The sequence below is a fragment of the Mchenga conophoros genome, linkage group LG17 (genome assembly GCF_057382185.1).
Source record: "Mchenga conophoros isolate Kocher_MC1m ecotype Shallow Benthic linkage group LG17, M_conophoros_male_GT1.1, whole genome shotgun sequence".
In the NCBI taxonomy this organism is placed as follows: domain Eukaryota; kingdom Metazoa; phylum Chordata; class Actinopteri; order Cichliformes; family Cichlidae; genus Mchenga; species Mchenga conophoros.
In genome coordinates, this window is record NC_140542.1 from 10,340,574 (window position 1) to 10,364,110 (window position 23,537).

General features: G+C 41.1%; 1 protein-coding gene across 4 annotated transcripts; it reads right to left on the reverse strand.

The window, feature by feature from the left end:
* Positions 1-77: 77 nt before the first annotated feature.
* On the reverse strand, positions 78-23,537 carry hps3 (HPS3 biogenesis of lysosomal organelles complex 2 subunit 1). 4 transcript variants are annotated; one of them, XM_085251659.1, is made up of 25 exons: positions 23,188-23,537; positions 22,522-22,599; positions 22,358-22,429; positions 21,944-22,037; positions 21,680-21,753; positions 20,562-20,774; positions 19,793-19,853; positions 19,485-19,573; positions 19,151-19,265; positions 18,671-18,824; positions 18,508-18,590; positions 17,887-18,061; positions 17,553-17,634; positions 17,212-17,369; positions 16,922-17,023; positions 14,459-14,567; positions 14,130-14,347; positions 13,781-13,958; positions 13,282-13,515; positions 12,893-13,090; positions 12,571-12,759; positions 12,341-12,445; positions 8,649-8,855; positions 8,448-8,535; positions 78-7,547 (listed from the first exon to the last, which is right to left on the reverse strand). In XM_085251659.1, the coding sequence occupies exons 2-25, from the start codon at positions 22,570-22,572 to the stop codon at positions 7,420-7,422; spliced, it is 3,177 nt and encodes a 1,058-aa protein (XP_085107785.1). In that variant the 5' UTR covers positions 22,573-22,599; positions 23,188-23,537; the 3' UTR covers positions 78-7,419. The 4 variants fall into 4 exon arrangements, with proteins under 4 accessions (XP_085107785.1, XP_085107782.1, XP_085107784.1 ...); XM_085251656.1 differs by having other exon boundaries at positions 19,793-19,862; XM_085251658.1 differs by having other exon boundaries at positions 18,671-18,821; positions 19,793-19,864; positions 20,561-20,774.

The window sequence follows — 23,537 nt, forward strand, 5'->3', positions numbered from 1 at the left end:
GCTATCATACCATTATTAACAAAAACATTCATTTACCTTATTAAAATATGGACTGCAAGGAGAAAGTCTGTAACACATTATTTCAGAATCCATATTTTTATTTCCTTCTTTAAAATTATTATTCAGGCTTAATTTTCATTCACTTCAACTTTCCTGTTAAAAGTACTGCAAAAATTAATTGTTACAACATGTAAGTTTACAAGGAAGACATTTCAGGACCTTTGATTTGAAACAGTGTAAAATAACAGCTAAAAAATGATAAAGAAATGACTTAGGCTTAAGCGTGAGCTTTGGTAGCAGGTACTAGGAAACAATGATTCCATATCTAATTATGTTTATTCATTTCACTGAGACTGTGGCGAATAATAAAACCCCACACTGAACAGTCTTTAATCAGCAGGATCAAAAACTGAAAATTTACCATTTAATATCCTTCATGAGGTTCAAATGGATCCGATGAAATGTCACATGGATAAATCGAGTTAGTATCTTTGTGTATTTCTTAAAACTTAAATCAGGAAATTTGTTTTCACATGGAAAGACCTGGTGTTGGATGCTTTCACCAACACCACCTTCTTTACGCTTTCCCCCTGATTCCTTCAATAATGTTTCACAGGGTCAGACAGTCAGAGCTCAGGGTCCTCTTGGTGGCACCCAAGTGTCCATCAACAGTCTGGTTCCCTACTCCCTGCAGGGTCTTGAACAGGGACCTGTGGCAGCTCAAAAGGAGAATGGACCTTAGCTGTAGAAATATTGGTATGGCATTCATCTCCAGGTTTTTTCCAGCCTTACAAATGCACTTGAAGGGAATCTGTCATTCTTGACTGACCTCAAGCCCTTAGTTTATCATACCATGCAGAATTTAAGTTCTTCTCCAACAAGGAGACCATGTCAGAGGCTCTGGGCTGCATTATCTTTGCAGTACAGAAACTGTGATTTGGATTTGCTATATCCACTCCAGTCATTGCATCTGAAAGTACAAGGGATAAGGCTCTGTTCAGACAGTGACTTTCTCACTGGCTTGGTGACACAATAAAACAAGAGTATGAAGCAGCACGTGTGCCTGCCCCCCAGGGGAAATCTGTGCAGTGGCATCCCAGACAACATTTTACATATTCACTAGGTTCTACTGTCTTAATGTGGCCTTTGGGTCCATGCTGTGATCAAGTGTTCTGCCATTAGCATTTCTTCCTATTGACACTGCTTTGTCCCATCATCACCTTTCAATTCTAAGGTTTTACATATAAAAATATAATAAAAATTGTCTGGTCTTTTTTTTTTTTTTTTTTTTTTTTAAACAATTGGGTAGATATAACCTCAGGTGAACAACATATGAATTAATGCGCTGTCATTATTTAAGAAAAGCTAAGCCAAATGCAGAAGGTGTAAGTGAATCGCTAAAAACACCTTACTGCTGCCATTAAAAAGGAAAGCAGCAGCCAGGTGCTTCTATTCGAATGCTTTTGGTTAACCGACTAATTTTCTAACTATTTAAAGTCCATGCTTGTGTAGTGAGATTCATTAGTGGAAAGACTTGCTAGTCCTCTCTGGAGTAGATCATCATTAGACTCAACCAGCTAAACATGTTAAATGTTTATTTTATTTTGCATTTTTGTTAAATAAACAATTAAACAGTGGAATCTGTTGTGTGCAATTTTACACCTGAGGTTATATTTAAATAATTTTAGAAGCTGCTAAAGACCAGATTATTTTTAAAAACCATGTTCTGATATTAAAAGAAAAAAAAAAACATCTGACAGAGGGGGTTTTCTTTTAACTATGACTGCAAGCTATCCACTTTGTTTACTGCCACTTGCAATCAGGAGAGAAGGGAACAGAAATTATGATGGTGGTCCTGTGTTTCCTGATAATGGTGATTCGCGGCAGTCACTCCAAATGTCTTGGACAAGATTCTGAGAAGCCGGGTGTGAGCTACGACTTGGTATTTCTAATGTTACCTTTGTTTATCACATTATCTAACTTCCAAGAAGTCTTGTGCATTTCCTTTTCACTGTCATGGAATGCATACTGCTCCATGCACCATCGTTTTCCCTGAGATGACTGGAGGCTGATGTGTGTCACAAGTTTGTCCCAAAAAATTGATTCTGTTCATCTGGACGTAGCATTTTCAGTCGGAGAAACGTTTCGTAACTTTTCCAAGTTCTTCAGTCTCAGTTAACTGCAGGTTTTTCTTATAAACAGTACATTTGCATAATGACTGAAACTAGCACCACTGAATGAACTCACAGCTGTGAGGTCAGTTCCCTTGATGCAAATTGTCATGACCATTGAGCAACAACTACTGATCAATGGCCATGAGTACAATTCACAGAGAGTTGGGGAATGGCTGCAATCACAGCCTTGTAAGATGGCAAAAGATGGACCCTTTGGCCCCCTCCTCGATTGCCAGAGATGGTCTTTCCCTTTTCACATAAATGGCCTCCTTGACTCCCCATTCAAACCAGCGTTCCTCCCTGTCCAGGATGTGTACATCCTCATCATGGAAAGAGTGTCCACTGGCCTGTAGGTGTAAATAGACTGCAGAGTCCTGGCCTGACGAGGTAGCTCTTCTGTGTTGTGCCATCCGCTTCGCCAGAGGTTGTTTGGTTTCCCTGATGTATAAATCCTGGCAATCCCCATGCACTTAACAGCGTACACTATATTACTCTGTTTGTGTCAGGGGACCCGATCCTTGGGGTGGACCAATTTTTGGTGCAGTGTGTTTTGGGGTTTAAAGGCTACAAAGACACGGTGTTTAGAAAAAATGTGTCTCAACTGCTCTGATACTCCTGATACATACAGGATCACTACAGGTTTTCGCTTAGTCAGCAGTTGTCCTTCTCTCCTGGATCGGCTGGAGCTTTCTTTAGGTGCCTTTCCAGCTTTGACAAATGTCCAGATGGGATAACCACATTTACTCAGGACTTTCTTGATGCGATGTTCTTCTGCCTCCCGAACCGTTGTGTCCGATCTGTATGCGTAGGTTTACAGTACACGTCAGCTTTTAGATGTCCCCCATTACTGATGGAAATCTCACAGTCTAAGAAGGCTAACCTGCCACTTTTCATATCCTCCCTGGTGAATTTGATGTGTTGGTCCACCGAGTTAATGTGATCCGTGAAATGTGGTACGTCCTGAGATTTGACTTTCACACAGGTGTCATCCACATACCTGAACCAATGGCTTGGTGGTGTTCCAGGGTAGGATAGCAAGCCCTCTTTTCCACTTCTTCCATGTACAAATTGGACACGGTGGGTGAAACTGGGGAGCCCATGGCACACCCATGTTTCTGCCTGTAGAAATTACCCTTGAATGTGAAGTAGGTGGAATGAAGACACAGTTCCAAAAGCAAACACACTTGGTCGATGCTGAGAGTGGTCTTGTTGCTGAGGTTGGGGTCATCCTGTAATCTCTTAAGGACTACCTCCAACGCTTCTGTGACTGGGATGCAAGTGAAGAGAGATGTAACATCGTACAAGACCACGGTTTCATCTGCCTCCATAATGACATCTCTCACTTTCTCAACAAAATCCAGGGTGTTCTGGATGCAGTGTTCAGAGCTGCCTACCGAGGGGTTGAGGATCGAAGACCTCCTATCCCAGTGTTCCCTCAGTGGTGCTGGTTTCAGCCATTCTGCAAAAGTACTGTTTATAAGATTGGGGAAACCTGCAGTCAGCTGAGACTGAAGAAATCACTTGGATGAGTGACGAAATGTTTCTCCCACTGAAAACACTACATCCAGATGAACAGAATCAACTTTTTGGGGGATTCACTTACCAGGGTTATGATAATAATAATAATGGATTGCTTTTCGGGACCCTCAAAGCGCTTTACAATTCCACTAGTCATTCATTCTCACATTCACACACTGGTGGAGGCAAGCTACAGTTGTAGCCACAGCTGCCCTGGGGCAGAAGCGAGGCTGCCATATCGCGCCATCGGCCCCTCTGGCCATCAGGTGAAGGCCAGTAGGTGAAGTGTCTTGCCCAAGGACACAACGACCGAGACTGTTCGAACCGGCAACCTTCCAGACACAAGACGAACTGTAACCGATAACGATCGCCCCGGGTTATGAGGAATCAGCTGTGTGAAGACAGATTCCTCATAACCCTCACTTGACTGCATTCCTCTGCTCAACATTTCCTCTTCCTTAACCTCCTAGGACCTGGTGTCCACATATGTGGACATCACATTTTGGGACGTCTAGACCAAAATACTTAATTTTAAAAAAAAAAAAATTTCTACAAGGGCCTGATATTCACTTACGAGGACATTATACTGCCACTGTTCTATCAAAATTTGATACAAATGTCCTCATATGTGGATCTCATTTTTCTCAAAAACAAAAATTAGGTGTAAAAAAAAAAAAAAAATCTGGTAATTCTTTGTTTTTACATTCTTTAGGTCCCAATCAACCCAAATAGCAAAGAAAAATTAAAAATGCATGCAATGAAGGAGTTCGGGTCTTAGTTGTTGATTTACACGATGAAATATTCAAATAAGTTTTAAAAGGCGTTCAATGGAGAAGATGTAATTGATTATGATAAATGATTTTGTTCACAAAACCAATATTTGTTCTACTGTGCTTATTGTTTACCTGAATCCTAAAGTGTTTGCAGAACCCAACTACTTCACAAACACTTTCTGGCCGCTTCAGCTGTTCATGGAAAGTTAGCTGCTGCAATGGTAGACTGGTTGGCAGCTGCTTGGATACAGTATCTCTATATCTGCTGCATACTCAGATGATATGTAACACTTGTTTGTGACAAACAGGTTTAAACTTTCTGTGGCCAAAACTAAACTTTCACACTCTGTGACAATCCGATTGTTCAGTCTGACGTCACTAGCCTGTCTGGGTCTAAACTCCGCTGCAGGTCCATATATCAAACGATCACTATGGCATTACTGAGAGTTGAAAAACTGTCTAAAGTCTTTCATCTTTAATAAAATGATCAGCATTCTGCTCTACCAGGTGTAACAATTGAGTTTAACATCCAGGCATCCATGAAAACGGAATTTATGACATTTAACGGAGTTAGAAGTTAGCAGGAAGTTAGCTCGCTAGCTTCTATCTAAATACAATATAACATGTCCTGACTGCGGGGTTTTGGAAACAAATTAAAACGTACAGCTCTGCTATCACTTCCAGCATAAATGAAGACAGAAAACTAAACAGCAGTGACGTTTGTAGGGTTACTGAAGTTGGGCTAGCTGGTATATAATGATGTGCTACGTGACCGCTAGCGACACAGCTATGTTAGCATAATATAAACAAGCTAACTTTTTTTCCCACTCGATAAAAGTTAACGTGAGTGTTCTCGGTGGTCAGGAACAAATGTAATCGCATGGCAGGATGCTGTAAAAGGACCAAATTTCAGCCAGGAGAACAACTGAGATAATCCATCCACAATACGAGGTTAGTCATTCATATACTGCTGCATGGGCTGGGCTGTAGTTACATCCTAAGGTTTTAAAAACTGAGCTTAAATAAATGATTAGCGGTAATAAAAGCCGAGGGAGGTCAACAGTGATCACTGACTGTTTTAGGAGCTTTTTGAGATTAAATAGAAGAAAATACATAACATTAAACATGTTAACAACACAAAAGCCATATTAAACGCAGACTACTTTAGACCCGGAAGTAGGATTCGTCGCGTCATCACTGAACAACCAGATACACAGTAAATACAGCAGGAAGAAGATGCCGGTATGTGTTGAGGTATGTATTTACCGTTTATCTGAACAGCATTATCACTTAACAGACATCCATGCAATTGTTTAAAAAAAAAAAAAAAATCAGTGGACAAATCAGTGCTCAAAGGTCACTCACTTCTAAATCTCCACACTTAAGAACTTTAGTTAAAAATAAATAAATAAATTGAATGTTCCTCTGCAGTTCTAACAGTATTTTAAAGTGTTTCATAAACACAGACTCAACAGCCACTTTGTTAGGTACACCTGTTCAATGCTAAGTACACTCTGATGAGAGAAGTAGCTCCAACTCAGTACTAGCAAGGTGTACCTAACAACGTGGCCAGTGATAGTAGATTATGAACGGGAAAACAAAACGATATCTACATATCGACAGTTCTGCAAACAACCCCACCCCGACTCCATAAAACCAGATAAACAGGCTTCAGCCCTGAGGAGGGACATTGCTAAAAGCTCTCCATGACCTAAAGGGGATACTATGAAGCAACTTCAGTGTAGGAAGGCTTTCTTTGCGTCGCTCAGACATATGAGATTGTTGATAACCTCTGTTACTAACAGAGCTTGATGTAGAAAACCTAGTGCAGCTTCACTAGTAATCTGGGCTTTCCACTTCAGGGTTGAGAAACTTTAATAACATACAAGAAAATATCATGCCAAAAAGCAAAATGAGTGAGGTGGAACAAATCCAGCAAAAGAGAAACCGTGCAGGAAAGTGTCTTAATGCCTGCTCAATCATCCAGGTACGTAAATCTCCAAAAGTTGATTCTGTTCATCTGGACGTAGCATTTTCAGTGGGAGAAACATTTCGCCACTCATACCAGGACTGTGCAGTCTTTTTATACCTACAGGCCAGTGGATACTCTTTCCATGATGAGGATGTACACATCCTGATGAGGAAGGGATGCTGGTTTGAACGGGGAGTCAAGGAGGCCATTTACGTGAAAAGGGAAAGACCATCTCTGAATCGAGGAAGGGTACATCTTACAAATGCTGTGATTGCACCCATTCCCCAAATCTGAATTGTACTCATGGCCTTTGATCAGTGGTTGTTGAAGAAGCCTGACGAAACGTTTCTCCCACTGAAAACGAACAGAATCAACTTTTGCAGAGTGCAGAAAAGTGTTCTTTTCTTGTGAATTTATAACTGATTATCGGCAATTAAAAAAAACAACTGGTAAGTGACCAAACATAAAAGAATACCGTATGTGAACATTTGCTGCATCAGTAACCAAACACCTGTAAATTCCAGTGACAATGTGAGAGAGAAAGCATGAGTAACCTAACTGCATGGTTTAGGTTAAGTGGCGTTACTAACGTACCAACCAACAGGTCTGCATATATAAAGTTCTCTTGGGTAGTGATCTAACCATGGTGCGTGCTTTCATTAACAGAATTTATGATAATGGAACTGGTTTTAAACCTAAACTCTAAACACACCTCACTAAGCCATTAATCTCACATAGTACACCCCCGGCAGGCCTGTTCCTGTATTTGTTCAATCACATCAAATAGGAGATATGTCCACCATAGTACTCTAAAGCCTTTGAGTTTAGTTGCACAGTGCTTATAATACATGATTGCTTGATATCAAACAAATAGTTTAAATACTGCAAGTTGAGTCATCCACAGTGGCTGGCCAAAAAACACAACTCTGAGGACTCTTCTGAAATGTTTTCTCAGTATTCAGTGTGTGTGTGTATGCACACTTCAGGCCAGCACTTGTCTCTGGCTGCACGTCAACAGGTGTGGCAAGAAGTATGATGCTGTGCCATCATCAGGGATGAGCTCCAGGAATTCTGCGGGGCTCATCTCCATAGCAACTACGACAAGCGTCTCTGTTGACAAAAAACAAGTCTCATTAAACTCAAGTACACACACACAGGAGATGTTACTTCCTCATACTTCTAGTTTCTTTGCCAGTATCAGTAAGTAATTTCCTGATATTTCTTTAATTCCCATCATAATATATCCACTTACAGAAGTGGCTTGGGGTGTGCCCAGTCTACCCAACCCTGCTACACCCTCAGAGTTCACTTTGTTTAATCATATTGTAATGAATTGCTATTCATTCCCCAGCACAGATATCCAACACTTTCCCAATGACAGCAATTTAGTTGCTGAAGTTACAATTTACTGATGTTCCCTGAACACATTTCATGCAGGCAGTCAATTTTGCTTTTGAAAAGAGGACGATTGACGGTGTCTGTTCAAAACATGACTACACAGAACAGACAGACAGGGGGTTTGGGCTTTCTTGAGAACCACTTTTTCAACCAAGATGAATGACTGAATGAAGTCGCTTGGCACACAAAAACAAAGACCAAATGGTAAAATAAAATTACATCCAGCTATTTTTTTAAGAACCAGTTTAAGTTTTAGACCATTAAACTGATTAAACTGTTGAAACTGTTTGAAGATCTGGACTAAGATGACTTCATTGCTTGTCATTTTAATATTGTATTCTACAGTTTAAATGATTCAAATCTGTTCCCTGAGCACGGAATCCATTATTAATTACAGGGTTCTGAATAGCTGAGGATGTGACTTAAAGTAGGGATTTAATGTGAATTCATTTCATGTCAAAAAATTTTTCAAACCTGCCAGACGGCTTTGCCGCGTAATAAAATTATAAGTCTGAACAATACAAGGTCATTAGTGAGTCATGACTGACGAAAGCACAGCAAATCCTAATTGTTTTAAACGAAAGTGAAAGCTCTTTGGAAAAATACCTCTACCTTTGAGAGCAGCCAGGAGGATGCTGTTGTCTGAGGCTGCTCTTGTGCGATCACAAAGCTCTGGGAGGAGCTTTTGCCACCAAAGTGCCTGCGGAGATTAGACATGTGATTGAGACGGGAGTTGAATTAGGTGCGAAATTAAAAATAAACTAAAAAGTGTAGCTACAGACTTCAAATGTAAGCCCCGTGATCAGTACAGACCATGTTTTTCTCCTGTAACTGGTGATTGGCGTAGGGTATGATCGCTTGAGGACATCTGTCCAGCAACTTCTCAATGCTCCTATCATACTGCCCCCTTCTGGTAGCGCAAAGGAGGTGCAGGCTGAAGCCCCATAAGGTTTCGTCTGACAGGCGCTCCAACAAAGGCACGACGGAGCCCACAGACAGAGATGGACCACACAGCAGAGACTGCACACACAAACAGGAACACTTAAAAATACAATTACAGAATAACAGCAGCTAGATTTTAAATTAAAGTCCACAAGAAGAAAAAGAAACATAAAGAAACATAAATAAACTTCTATATGTCACCAAGTCCACTACTGATAGCACAGATAAAATGTTTTCTCTTCAAATGTCACTGACCTACATATTTATTGCAACAAGTTCACAAGCCATGGAATGCATGATGGCCCCGTATTACTATAAGTTCCAGTAATGACCGTGAATAGGGCATCACCCTACGTGGAATGCAGCCATCAATTGTACACCTGTGCTTTGCCAGCTGAGACAAGTCAAACGTTTGTCACAAACAAAATGTATTTGTCACTGTGGCGGGGTGTTGTCTGCAGTGCCTCTGCAGGTGAGATGGACACACCTACGCGGCATTGGCAATCATGCCTCGCCGGCATAAAAGCAGTTCCTGACTGTCTTGTTGTAGTCGGTATGTAGTTGGCTGGTGGCTGAAAAGCTGCAGCTGTGTGTGTTTCAGAACAGCAACTGTGTGTGTTAGTAATAAAGATGCTGAAAACCATTAAACTGTCAAAATTGTCACACACTGAAAGTCCCCGGGGGCTGAAAAGCGCAGTTACTTCAATGGCCAGTTGAAGATGGCTCCAAAAAACAGCTCCCAAATTTATAGCAGAAGGAAACATTTACAGCAACAAACAAAATAGATTTCCCTCTTCATAATGAATGCACTGGGGATATTTGTTTTGTTTTATAAAAAGGCATAAACCACAACTATCAGCACTTTCTCAACAGGAGTTTCATTTACTGCTGTAGGAGTACTGAGGGTTTTATTGTAAAAGCATTTAAGGGTTTTATTGTGAACAGGAAAAAAAGGGGTCTCTTCACAACCGAGTAGAAGAAATTGTGTTTCCTGCACAGGTTGGGCAGCAATTCAGTGATGTCTCAGTGGCTGCATTAGTCTGTTATACACTAAGGTCCAACTATATTTGGACAATGACAAAGTGTTTTTTCTTATTTTACCTGTTTACTGAAATATCTTCCAATTATAGTTATATAATGGAGATCAATGGATTGCATTTGAGGATATCCACATTAAGATTGGATGAAGGGTTGAGGAGTTTTAGCTTGTTAACATGTTCCACCCTCTTTTTAAAGTAACCGGACAGTTAACTCAAATGCCATTTCATGGGCAGGTGTGGGCATTTTCTTTGTTATGTCATTATCAATTAAGCAGATCAAAGGCCTGGAGTTGATAGACCTGTTTTTTTTGCTGTAAACCGACAACATGCGGTCACAGGAGCTCTCTGTGCAGGTGAAACAAACCATCCTTAAGCTGCGTAAACAGAAAAAACCCATCTGAGAAAGTGGTACTATAGTAGTGATGGTGTGATGAAGCCCCGTGAATGTGTCAAATCTTTCCGGCCAATCGGTTCACCAAAAGGCAGATCACACAAAGCAACGTTTAACAGCTCATTTGGATGTGCTGACATCTGCTGGTCATTCCATGTACAGCAGCCCTACTGTGATAATGCAAGGGGCTGACATAACAGTCGATATATAAATGTAAAGATGTATCAATTGGAGAATACCGATATGAGGTCCTGTATAATATACACACACACACACACACACACACACACACACACACACACACACACACACACACACACACACACACACACACACACCTCTTACTAACCATCCTCTCTGAGACTGATTTAAGACTTATTATTGGGCTATAGCATGTCAAAATGCCCCCTAACTGCTAATATTATTCGACCTTTTCGGTTGCTCCATAATTCGCTAACAATCTCCGTGCGCTCTCGTGATGATCCTCGGAATCACCTCAGATCCAGTTCATGCAAAAAACTAATTTTCACATCTTTTCAGCAGCTCCAATCACATAACCGGACACATCATTTCAGAGAGTCATTGGTCATTCGTCACGTGATATTCTGAAGAACCATACAGGCCTTGACATGGGCTTCATTTGGACACGTCCCCTTTACTCGGCAGTGCCGAGTGAGCTGTCAATGGCCATGAGTACCATTCACAGAGAGTTGGGGAATGGCTGCAATCATAGCATTGTAAGATGGTGAAAGATGGTGAATGGTACTCATGGCCATTGGTGGTCTTTGATCAGCGGGCCTTGATCAGTAGTTGTTGATCAATGATCATGAGAATTTGCATAATTATGATGAAGGAACTGACCTCACAGCCCATTGTTCCTACAGTGGTGCTAGTTTCAGTCATTATGCAAACGTACTATTTATAAGATTGGGGAAACCTGCAGTTAACTGAGACTGAAGAAGTCACTTGGATGAGTGACGAAATGTTCCTCCCACTGAAAACGCTACATCCAGATGAACAGAATCAACTTTTGGAGAAAGAAAGCACTGCTGAACTCAGCAACGCTAAAAGACCTGAACACCCACAGGAGACAACAGTAGTGGATGATCACAGAATCATTTCCATGGTGATGAGAAAACCCTTTCACAACAGCCAACCAAGTGAACAACACTCTCCAGGAGGTCGGCGTATCGATGTCCAAGTCTACAGTAAAGAGAAGACTGCATGAAAGTAAATACAGAGGATTCACTGCGAGGTGCAAGCCACTCATAATCCTCAAAAATAGAAAGGCTACATTGGACTTTGATTTAAAAAAAAAAAAAACATCTAGAAAAGCCAGCCCAGTTCAGGAAAAACACTGTTTGGAAAACTGAAACCAAGATTAACCTCTACCAAAATGATGGAAAGAAAAATGTATGGAGAAGGTGTGAAACAGCTCATCATCCGAGGTAGTGTGATGGCTTGGACATGCATGGGTGTTAATGGGACAGTGACACTGGTGTTTATTGATGATGTGGCAAAGGACAGAAACAGCCAAATTAATTCTGAGGTATTCAGATACACACTGTCTGCTCCAATCCAAAAAAAAAAAAAAATACAGCCAAAGCAACCCAGGAGTTCATTAAAGCAAAGAAGTGGAATATTCTTGAATGGAAAAGTCAGTTACTTAACCCAAGTGATCATGCATTTTACTTCTTGAAGACTAAACTTGGGACAGAAATCCCACAAACAAACAGCAGCTGCAGGGAAGGCCTGGAAGAGCATTAAAAAGGAGGAAACCCAGCATCTGGTGAAGTCCATGAATTCAAGACTGTCATTGACAGCAAAGGGTTTTCAAAAGGTTTTCAACCAAGTATTAGAAATTAACATTTTATTTTCAGTAACCTTTGAGCACCTGAAATGAAGGGATTGTGTTAAAAAACACTTTAGTTCCTCACATTTTTATACAATCTTTTTGTTCAACCCACTGAATTAAAGCTGAGAGTCTGCACTCCAGCTGCATCTGAGTTGTTTCATTTAAAATATATTGTTGTAACATAGAAGCAAAATTAGAAAAAAAGTTGCCTCTGTCTAAAAATTTATGGACTTAACTGTATTGAATCCATGCAGTCAAAGCAGACTTTAGAAAATACCTGCAGTTTGTGCAGCGCCTCCAAGTGTTGGGAACTGGTAATGTCTGTTGGACTTAGAAGAATGAGCCATGGATACAAAGCACCGTAATGAGAGCACGAGTTGACCTGGAACAGACACAAACATGGGAGCAGCTGATTGCATGAAACTCGTGTCTTTATAATCTGGTTATTGAACAAATTAAAAGAATTGGGGGGGGGGTTACTAAACAGAGACCACCAAGTAGCCGTACCAGGTCATCAGCACTTTTCAGTGACTTGCGCTTTGGAGCTGTGTGCTTTTCTGACTTTGTATTTGTTAGACGGTCGATGTAGACAGAAGCCAGCCGAAACAGAAGCTCCTGAATGACAGCGTCATTTGATGATGCCATGAGCATCGCCTCCCAGAAGTCGACCTGCAGGCTGTTTTCACAACGCAGCTCCTAAAAGCGTAGAAAGTATCAGATTCTGCAAAACTGAAATTAATTCTACATCCAAGTGTAGAAAGGCAGTAATACAAATCAGCGGGTTGATATACTATCCTCCAGGCACTGCACTTCCAGGTGCCAATAGTACCTTGAATATGTGATCAGCCTCTTCCAGCTTAACTTTGCTGTTCTCATGTAAAGCCACCATGGCAGCCACCAGCAGTCCAGGCTGAGAGTCGGCCATCTGGCGGGTTAAAGCTGTGGGATAAACACGTCTATGCTGGTTTGCACATCCACCATAGAGCAGCAGCCTCGGCTCCTCGATAAACCCGTACACTAGCAGCATCTACGCACAGAATGGAAAGGGACCAACTTTCTTTATTTTGGTCCATTTTGTGTGGAAAAGTATATAATATAAAAAAAAAAATATGGACATACAATTTAAAAAAAAAAAGAAGCAATATCATGTAGCAAACTTTGACCTTGCACTGCACCTTGAGCAGTTAGTACACCAAAGAAAACAAGTGAAATCCTGACCTCAGCGTGTCTCTCCATCAGCTGTGTGTACTGCTGCAGGTCACCCAAACGCAGCATCATGGTAGCCATGGTGATTGTCAGTGAAACCGACACGCCCACCGAGTCCTCCAGATTTTGTAAAATTTGCAGCGTCCGAGCAGGACTGACATTTATCATGCAGGGGCTGGTGCACATGCTTATGAGCATTACAGGCTCTGATTGGCTGAAAATGTCAATGACCTGATCAGCTGCTTCCTGCAGGGAAAGAAAGATTAAAAAGGTTCCCCGTCTCTTTTGATTCAATATTTTGTATTTTTTTGTTCCCTTACTAATTTCTTAAGGTTTGTTGTGCATATTTGTCATGTTTAAAACAAATTTTAATATTTGACAAAGACATTCTAAGTAATTACAAAATGGTTTAAAATCATTATTTAAATTATTATGGGAAAAAAGCTGACCAGCTGTGTGAAAAAGTAATCTCCTCAACTTGTTAAATCATGCTCATTTAGATCTTGTGTACCTGACTGAGGGTCTGCTCTGAGTCTTCTAACAGGAAATGTTTCAGGTAAAACAGGAAGCCAGGGCCATAGGAGGAAGGGCTGCCCGGAAATGGCCGATTCCTGGACATGACCTCTGTGAGTGACAGACCAGACATCCTGTAGTACGGCAGAGCAAGGTGACACTCCCTCTGACCGCCCCTTAGAGAAAAGAAGAGATTAAAAGTTTTGCTGAAACAAATTTTAATAAAATAGCCAGAAAATACAAAAACTGAAGGTAAAGGTGTCCAACAGAGTAAAATCTCATTGACTGAACACATTTAAAAACCCATAAAATGTTATTATCAATACAGAATGTTGGTTGTGTGTTACCTGCTGAAACTGTCTCCCAGCTGGGCACAGTTCTCCCTCAGCGCCTCCTCCAGCACTTGTCGATCTGTCCTGTGATCTGCTGGGCCACCTGGGCCCGTCTGTTGCTCGTCTGATGCGTGTAGTAGAGCAGCACGCAGGAGGAGGTGAGCTTCGCTGAGGAGGTGTCGCAGACTCTGGGCCTGTGGGTTGGTCTCTGCATAACGCTGACTGTACTCAACCTGAAAAACACACAAATCACAAGTGATTGCACAGCAGATCTGTATTTGTTTACTTTTTCATATTCATCATCAACAGTTGCGCAACACACAATTTGGGCAAATGAGAGTTACCATCTCCTGGTAGAGAGTAAAGGGGGGGACGGTGTCCACAACATAGAGGTTCCATCCATGTCCCGCTGCACTGCTTTCTTTGGTAGAAGACACTGTCCACCTCCTGCTCCTGAGATCAAACATTACACAGCAACATATAGAAAAATTAGCAAAGATTTTGACCATTGAGTCACAACATACACAGGAAGAATCCTGTACTTATACCCACCTTTGTTGTGATCTGTTGTAGATATTTTAACTATTAAAAAAAAATTGCCTTTACAGGACATCAACAAGACAGTACAGACACAATTTTACAAATTCAAACAAACTGTTAAACTGGGCACACACTAAACAACTGTCAGAATGATCATGAGGACATAATCTAGCCTATAAGATCTGCTTCATTTGCTCTCAGTTTTTAGAACCAATTATTGCCTGTTCATCTTTAAACAGGTTTATCATTTGACACCAACGAGTACAATGGTAGCCTGTGAGACTGTAAGTGCCCCTGGCTCCTCGCTTAGTAACACTGCAGTAGGTCTAGATTGATACACCACTTTCCATTTAATTATTAGTTATTAATGATGTTTTTGTCCTGTCTTCCTCCCCTGCCATCTGGTAAACTGCAGATTATACCTAATTTTTTGGCACATTTAGATCACGTGAAGCTACAGATAGACAACTATGATCGTTTAGCTCTCTACATGCGCTGTGCTACATCAGTGGCTAACACTTCACAGCATAATTCAGCTGTTTGTTAAGTGTCTGCCCAGCTTTAACAAACAGTTAGTGAACAGGGTAACAGGAGCTTCATACCAAGGGTATGTTGAGGTGTTTGTTACACGGTGAGGGGCTTGTGTGTGTGCATCCGTGTCAGTCAAAGAGAAAGAGTTACAGGAATCCAGGAACCTCAGTGATAAAATTGTCTTTTTAGGTCAATTCTAACACGATTAGTTTGTGAGAAAAAAAAGACACAAACACACACCGAGGGCAGTTAGGCAGGTTACCATGGCTAGGTTTAGAAACTAAAACAGGAAGTGCTGTCTCTTTTAGACCAAGCTGCAAAACTCACACAAACACTTTAATCATTTGGTTTTTCGGGGCGATCGTGGCTCAAGAGTTGGGCGTTTGTCTTGTAATCGGAAGGTTGCCGGTTCGAGCCCCAGCTCCGACAGTCTCGGTCGTTGTGTCCTTGGGCGAGACATTTCACCCGTTGCCTACTGGTGGTGGTCAGAGGGCCCGGTGGCGCCAGTGTCCGGCAGCCTCGCCTCTGTCAGTGCGCCCCAGGGCGGCTGTGGCTACAATGTAGTTTGCCATCACCAGTGTGTGAATGGGTGGATGATTGTGATAGTGTAAAGCGCTTTGGGGTCCTTAGGACCAAGTAAAGCGCTATACAAATACAGACCATTTACCATTTTTTAAACAGAAATGACTGACTGCATACTGTCACAGGGTTTCTGAACTTCTTCACAAAACATGCAACTTACTTGCTTAAGACCTTTTCTGCTAGTTCTTTATTTCTTATGAATCCAAAAAAAAGCGATTTTAAATTTTTATATAATTTTATATTTGCCTTTCTTTATTTTCTATATCAAACGGCATGATCACTAAGTTCTTATCAATGAAATAATATGTTGTTTGTGATTTTAGGTTATGCTTTTGGTATATTTGCATTTCTTTCTGTCTGTCAACACGATAGCTGGACAAGTTTTGAATGGATGCTGATAAAAGTTAGTAGAGTCGGGTCATGTTAACAATACGTTCAAATTCTGCCTTACATCCACCAAGGTCCTTAAAATCAACACCATGATTTATTGGTTGACAAAAAGCTTATAACTAAGAAACTATGATTCTTACAAGTGTGGTGTGTATTGTCAACATAAAGAAAGTACCGTATAAGTATTTAAAATATGTAAGATTTGACCTCTGACCTCTCTTCAATCAATAGATTGATCTGAAGGTTGCACGGCTTTAAAAAACTATGTTTCTTAAATAAACTTGTGATCAAAAATTAATTTTACTAAAAAATGAATTGAATCCCACACATGTCCTATATTAACATAAAAAAATAGGTTTCAGCAGGGCAAATAACAAACACCTTCACGCTTTGCTTATTTTTGCTGCACTGCAAACTCCTTAAAGTACGTTTAAAAAGAACAGAGATATACAAATGTACTGAAAATACAACACTATTACCTTAAAGAGTAAATACTGCTTAGAAAGTGACCTCCCTTGGTGGAGGTTTGTGTTCTTGGAGTCCTTTTAGTTTTTTAAAATGTTTTTAATGGAGTTCCTCTAACCTCTACACAGAAGCAAAGAAGAATCATTTAGTCTTGTAACATAAGATTAACAAGGGTTACAGAAGGGGACTTTATAAAGATTTCATTTGAGAACGAGAGTGTTTTGAGGGTCTCATCATTGCAGCTTGGCCTGAAAGTGACAACAAGGACGGGGGTTGGATGGGTTTTGGGTTTGTCTTACAGTAAGGGGCGTGATAGAAGGCTCTCCAGAGCTGGCGTGGTTGCGGGATCAATTCCCACCGCCAGGAAAATACCAGTCAGCATGTTGTGTTCTTTCAACTCGCTATAATAACAACAACACACACGTACACACATACAGTAAACAGGCTCATAAATGTTCAAATGTTTGTGCGTACATGCATGCACATGCAAGTAACTGCAGGGAAGTATCTGAGGTCAAACCTGAAAAAGCCTTTAAAAATCAAAAGGTGTACAAATCAACATGGCGGCGTGTTTGTGCGTACAACTTACAGGCCCCTGCGCTGTGTGCCGCGTTCGGTCTCCTCCGGTGTCTCTGCGTCGGCGGCAGAGAGCAGGATGACATGGCGCCCGTACACGCACATCGACCGCAGGCCGATGAAGAGCTGCATCCTGAGCGCACAGACCTCCAGGCTGCAGGGTGGGCAGGCCTTACACACACACACACACACACACACACACACATAAATGTTAAATGTGTTCTCATTTACAGACATGTAATAACAATCCATACAGATATTAGCGCCACCAACTGGATCTCTGCAGTGAGGGGAGCACTGAGGCTGAACTTTCTTTTAAATTAGCTTCGCTTATTGTAAATGCCAGGCTCATACCTTCATGGTCGTATCGATGTAGGGGTCTTCAATCCTGGCTGCTAGAGCTGCACATCGTACTGTAAAACACTGCAATGCACTCCTACCAGCCACACAGAGAAATGTACTTGTAATCCACAAAGAAAGTAAGAACCACAGATTAAAAAATACACACCAACTTTTCTATATTTGGGTATAATTGGAATATCATGGAAATAAGGCTTGATGGGTTTGATGAAAAAGGTAATCTATCTGATGTTTGGTGAACTGTTGAATTTAGAGCCCTATTTTTTTTAAACCCGTGTAAAATGTAAATACACACAGAATGCAGGCTCCTTCAAGGCTGCAGACATACTTTGTTATAACGTGCAACAGGTGGTCTGTTAGCGCCGCCTCCAGGACCTTCTCTGGATACTGATATGCTGACAGGAGCTCAACTCCACCCTTCAGACTGTACAGGTAGCCCGTGGTGGGGAGGGAGAAGAAGCAGAACACACATGTCGCTTCATCGGGAGACACTGACTGGTTACCTGGGGAGAGAGTAACAATCCCTCAAAAACAATGATTGGGCAAAAACGCACACAAGGACAAAAAGAAAAAGGATTATTTTTTACAACATGAGCAAACTGCACCGAAATGTGAAGGTGCTGTAGAAATACTACAGAGATATCTCTATAGCAATGAAGCTTTACATGCACTCATCACGGGCATGAATGTCATGGTATGACACTTCACTGAAATGCAATGTTTTTTTAAAGTCATTAAGGATGCGTGCTGTGCAATCATTTCACACTAGAGCAAAACAAAGAGTTCAAAACATCATTAAAAGTCCAAAATTACCATGAAATTCATGCCTGTGATGACTGAATGTAAACTCCTGAACATACTACAAAGTCTCAGAAAAAAAAATTCCATTTCTCCTCATTTCAAAACAGATCATCTTCCACTGTTAACTCGACACTGATGTTGTACTCACCAGTGAACAATGGGTAAAGCTGCAGGGAGTGAAGCTGCATCTCATCCATGCTGCATCCTTGGAAGAACTCTGGAGAAAAGTGCCTGCAGGACCGGAGGGAGTTCAGTCAAACCTCAGCTGGGAGAAATATTCTTAAGGAACAAACTCAGAAGTGCAGACACACCTGAAAAGAACGTAAGAAAGTGCATACTGCCTTCCTTCTTCCAGCCCGGTTTTTTCAATGCTAACTGGGATGTCGCAGTCTTTAGCTCGATCGCCAAGTAACTCCTGGTGTCTCGGAACAACCAGAAAGTCAGCCTGGTCTTCCAGATATTCTGCTGTGCATGCAGAAAGATCACAGATTGCATATCACAGGTCACTCCTACATTTGATAAAATGTCTCATGCTCTGCTGCATGTGGACAATTTCAAAGTATGAGCTTGAATGCATTTTTTATGTTGTTTTCTTAGTATTAAATCTGTAGAATAAAACCAAAAAGAATGCTTGAGAACTCTGTAAAAATGTCTAATTGACAGCTTCAGTAATGTAATTCATATTCATAAAGGTCTCTGTACTCATCCCTTTCTAGTTAAATAGAAAAAAAAAATCACCCCAAAGCCACGACTTAAAACACATTATAGAGCATTTACATGTGTGCCGTTACCGTTATTTGTGTCCAGTGGTTCCTCCAGGGTTTGGGGTTCAGAGGTTTCATCCAGTTTTAATATCAAGACTTCCAGCTCTCCTTGCACAGCCACATATGTGTCGCACAGTGCCACCTAGCGGTCAAAATATTTAGGAAAAAAAAAAAAAACAAGGAAAAATGCTTAAGTTAGAAATTTCCCAGTACGACAGAAATTGTTCTCTTTCTCTCATTATGTAAATGCAAGCTATCCACTCAGAAAAGGCTTACATTTTTAAATATAAATAGGTGCAGTGAACATGGTTGATATAACAGTTTGACACAGTCACAGATAAAAATAAGTGAAGAAAAGCACCTGCTTAGGTGTGATTTTTGGAAGGTGCAGGATGACGGAGCGTTCAAAATCCAGGACGGAAAGATTCTGGCTGGAACTTGAAGACTGAGCTGTTGGTAGAAAACAGGCCTATTGAACAGAAGCTTTTTAGTCCTAATTCACATCTAATGTAAACTCTTTGCCATATGAAATAAAATACACACGGCTCATTGTAAGACATCCTTCTCTGATCAATGATCAGATGATGATTTATAGATAGTTGTGATACAAAATGAGTGTTTGACTGAAAATATCTTAATAAATTAATAAATGTGTGTTTTTTTAGTTACCTTGACTCTGACCGCAGCGCTGCCGAGTGTTTGGCCAGCTGCTCTGAAGACTCCGATTCTCCTGATTTTCCTCCCAAAGAAACAAACATTATTCCAGTGTAACATAGTGTGTAGGTTATCAGTGAGTCTGCTCATTTTCGATGAGAGACGTTACCACAACATTTGATCTTTTTACAGCCAGCTATTAAAATAAATGGTGTTAAGCTGCCACCTTAACAAAACCTTGTAAAGGTACTCATCATATTTGGAAAATACTTTAAAATCTTCTAAAAAAGAGTGCAAGTTACCAACAGTATGTGCGGGAAAAAAATCTTTATGTCCAAGACGTCATATTATATTGAAGAGATATTATTTAAAGCAGGGATGTTAAACATAAGGCGTGGGGGCCTGAATTGGCCCATTAAAGACTCCCATCTGGCACACAAAGCACCATATCACAAATCAGTACCACAAAATGGTGTATTGAATAAATGCAGCATCCATTCTGTCCTGAGTCCAGCATGAGAGGAAGACCAAAGCCCAACGGAGATGCTTAAGAAGCACTGAAATTAATGTGGGAGGTATTGTGGAGCAGCAGACAAAGGTTGAAGCACCTTGAAATCGACCCTTATCAGAGAGAAGCTACACCGGTTTGCGCAAAAAAGTAACAAAAACTTAAATAAACAGTCTTTAACAAATTAAAGACATTATTGAATTGTAAATTTAAATGCAGATAAACTCCATAACGTCAATAAAGCAGGTAAACTTTGATTAAGAATTGAGTTCTTACCAGGTTCTGCTGGTTGTGTTGTCTCAACGTAAAGAGAACCAGAGTGTTCTCAGAGCCAACCAGCAGGTCTCCTCTAACCGGGCAGCAAGACACGGCAATGGGCCGCTCTGACAGAGGGATCTCAATAATCTCCATCTGCACTCCACCCCACACAGATGCTCCACCCAGCAAGTGGCCCAACAAACGAACCCCAACGCGGGCTTTCTCCTCTGCCTGAACAGAGGGCAAATAAGGCATTAACATATTTCCCAGTGTGTAATTAGAAAACAGCAATATACATGACAGCTGCAGACTGCCTTTGGTGGAATATAATTTGCTTATTTCTTCTTGCTCTCAGCATAATTTATCCATAACTATGCACATGTTTAAACGCCCTTTATACCATTTGCTTTGACAGTCTGTCTCTAACATAGGTAAGCTTGGACATATGACCATTGAGACTAATTGAGGGTGCTCGTGACCTCAATTTGAAGGTTTGGTATAGTATACCGTGATATGAAGATAACAGGATGTACAGTTCAAATTAAGACAGCTAGCTAGAGAGCTAGAACAATCTGACAACAACATCTGACTACCAGTTTCAAAAAATTCACAGTTTAAATCTGAGAGATAGTTTTTTCTTACAAAAGCTTATTATATTCCTTAGTTTAATCACATTAAAGCAACATAAGATTTATGCATAGAACCATAATTAAACTAATTCACAATGAGCCGAGTCAAGTTTGCCATTCCAATGAAACATATTGGAGATGATCTGCATCCATTAGAGCAGACTGATAGACTGACTGACTGATTATGTGTTAGCATCTATCTGCATTCGTAATCTAGATGCTAGTTATTTACAAACCTTTGTGAGCTACGCTTTGTGAGACTGACCGCAGTCATTTCTAGGTGGACTGCAACTGCTTGGAGACAGGTTGCATACCACCAGAGTGAGGTAATCCTAGTTAAAGGTGGTGTGCATTCAACCTCTGGCCAACCAGTTGGTCACTGCAACTACTTGCAATCTGCCGCCGAATGAAAAATCACCTCGCAACCACTTTTTCCCCTAACCACAAGGAGGTTTCTGTCCTATTTTTACTCTTGGGTGATTTGGACTCGAGATGGTTCTTGTGTACCTGGTAACGCCAGTTGGTGTATGCTCTCAGGTAGGTGGCATTGTTCTTTTCCTCAATGGTCACCAGGTAGTCTCCTAGAAGTGAGTGAGCACAGAGGAGGCAGTGATAAAACCCAAGATTTTTCAGTGTCTAGAGTCTTTATTTTTGATGCCTTTCCAGTTTACACTGTCATCACTTGAAGCCATTTTGCTCACATATGGGAGACAGACAGCAAAAAAGTGAATGTCAGTACAGAGGGTAGAGGAAGACAGGAAATGTCTTTACCTATCTTGCTATGCTGGATGCTCCTCACAGCGCCCATGGTGGAAAAGCGGCAGATGAGGGGGCAGCCCTCCACCTCCACATTGTACGCCTCCACCTGGATTCAGTTCAGCACAACAGTGTCAGGCTACTACAAAGGGTTAGTTACTAAATGCTTAAGTAAGATGAGGAAGACAAAGCATCAATAATAACCTTTGAGCATGATGTAATTCAAGTGGTCTGGAGCGAAATTAACTCGTCCCAGTGGAGTTAACGGGACTGATATGCCCTCAAATACCTTTGCACATCTGGTGGGAGAGGCTTAACACAAAGCTGACTATTTTATCTTATTTTGCCTCGCTACCACCAAAGTCATTACTAAAATAAATACATTTTTAAAAAGGTCACAAACTGTAAACATAAGCACATTAAAGCAACCTTGCATCCTCCAGTCGCCACCACAAAAATAGCTCCACCTCCACAGCAGACCAGTCCGGGTTCCTTCTCCACCTGAGCCACAGAGTGGGAAAGCAGTGAAGACGAGAGCGTAGGTAATAAAACACGGCTGACACGGGATCAGCGTCAGTCAGGTTTCACTTTACCTGCACAATCTGCTGAGCGGAGAAAGGATGGCAGTTGTAGACGTGCACCATGTTTGGTCTTCTTCTGGCAAGAGGACTCTGTACAAGGTGGAAATTTAAAACAAGAAAAAAAAAACCCCCAAAACATTAGTTAAGGTGCTTCATTCTTACTTTATCTGTGTTTCTCAGAGGCTTCATCCATCAGGGTAAACAGGACTACTACAAGAAAAGGGATGCACTTAGTCTCAGGCGCTGGATTGTTTATCGATGAGGACTGATGCCATCTGGAAAGTTTTCCTTTATTTGACACATTGGGCTAATTTGCATACTTGCACATATAATTCTCGTGCAGTTTTTTTTTTTTTTTTAACTTTTTACACATAAACATCATATCACACACACATGAATTTCACACGAAAGTGTACTTCCTCCATTTCTTTGGTAGATATTTTTTGGCGTTTACTAGGAAAAGTTGTTGTTTTTTTACTGATCTGCAGGTCTGCGTCACAATTCAACTTACTTTTGACCAGTGAATTAGGCTAAAAACTCTTTCTGCAGACTTTCTCTCAAACTTTAACATCAGTCAGGGGGGGAAAGGCGAAACTATCGCAATTAAATCTCAGAGAACTGCGGGAACAACACGGTTGTAATAAAGGTAAAAAGAAAAAGAAAAAACACACTACAAACCTCTGCATTCAAGCCTGAATTTCTAGCCGTCCATGTGGGCCCGAAGCAGGGCTGTGGTCATCCCTGTGACTTATTTCTGTAATCGATATCACATGCAGCAGTCTTGTGAGCAGCAGCAGCCCCCGATTGTCTCACTTCACATCACATGAGCTCTTCGACCGACTATTTTCGTTCTTCTTACTTTTTTGACTTTCTACATAAAACATGCGACAGACGTTTTCCTTCGTGAAGTCGCTTTTCTCGCGGATTCTCCTCTCTTCCTACTTGAGCTTCGCTGCTGCAGTTTATTGATTTCACGCCGCAAAGAAAGAGGAAGTAAAACGTCAACCACAACAATCCAGCGCCCGCCC

What these genes read in the sequence shown, in the direction of transcription:
- hps3 (XM_085251656.1), bottom strand. Translation starts at nt 22,572, where the DNA reads ATGGTGCACGTCTACAACTGCCATCCTTTCTCCGCTCAGCAGATTGTG. An exon ending in CCGCTCAGCAGATTGTGCAG is followed by an intron (nt 22,430 to 22,521) that starts GTAAAGTGAAAC and finishes TCTGTGGCTCAG; the next exon opens with GTGGAGAAGGAACCCGGACT. An exon ending in CTGGGAGACAGTTTCAGCAG is followed by an intron (nt 13,959 to 14,129) that starts GTAACACACAAC and finishes CTTTTCTCTAAG; the next exon opens with GGGCGGTCAGAGGGAGTGTC.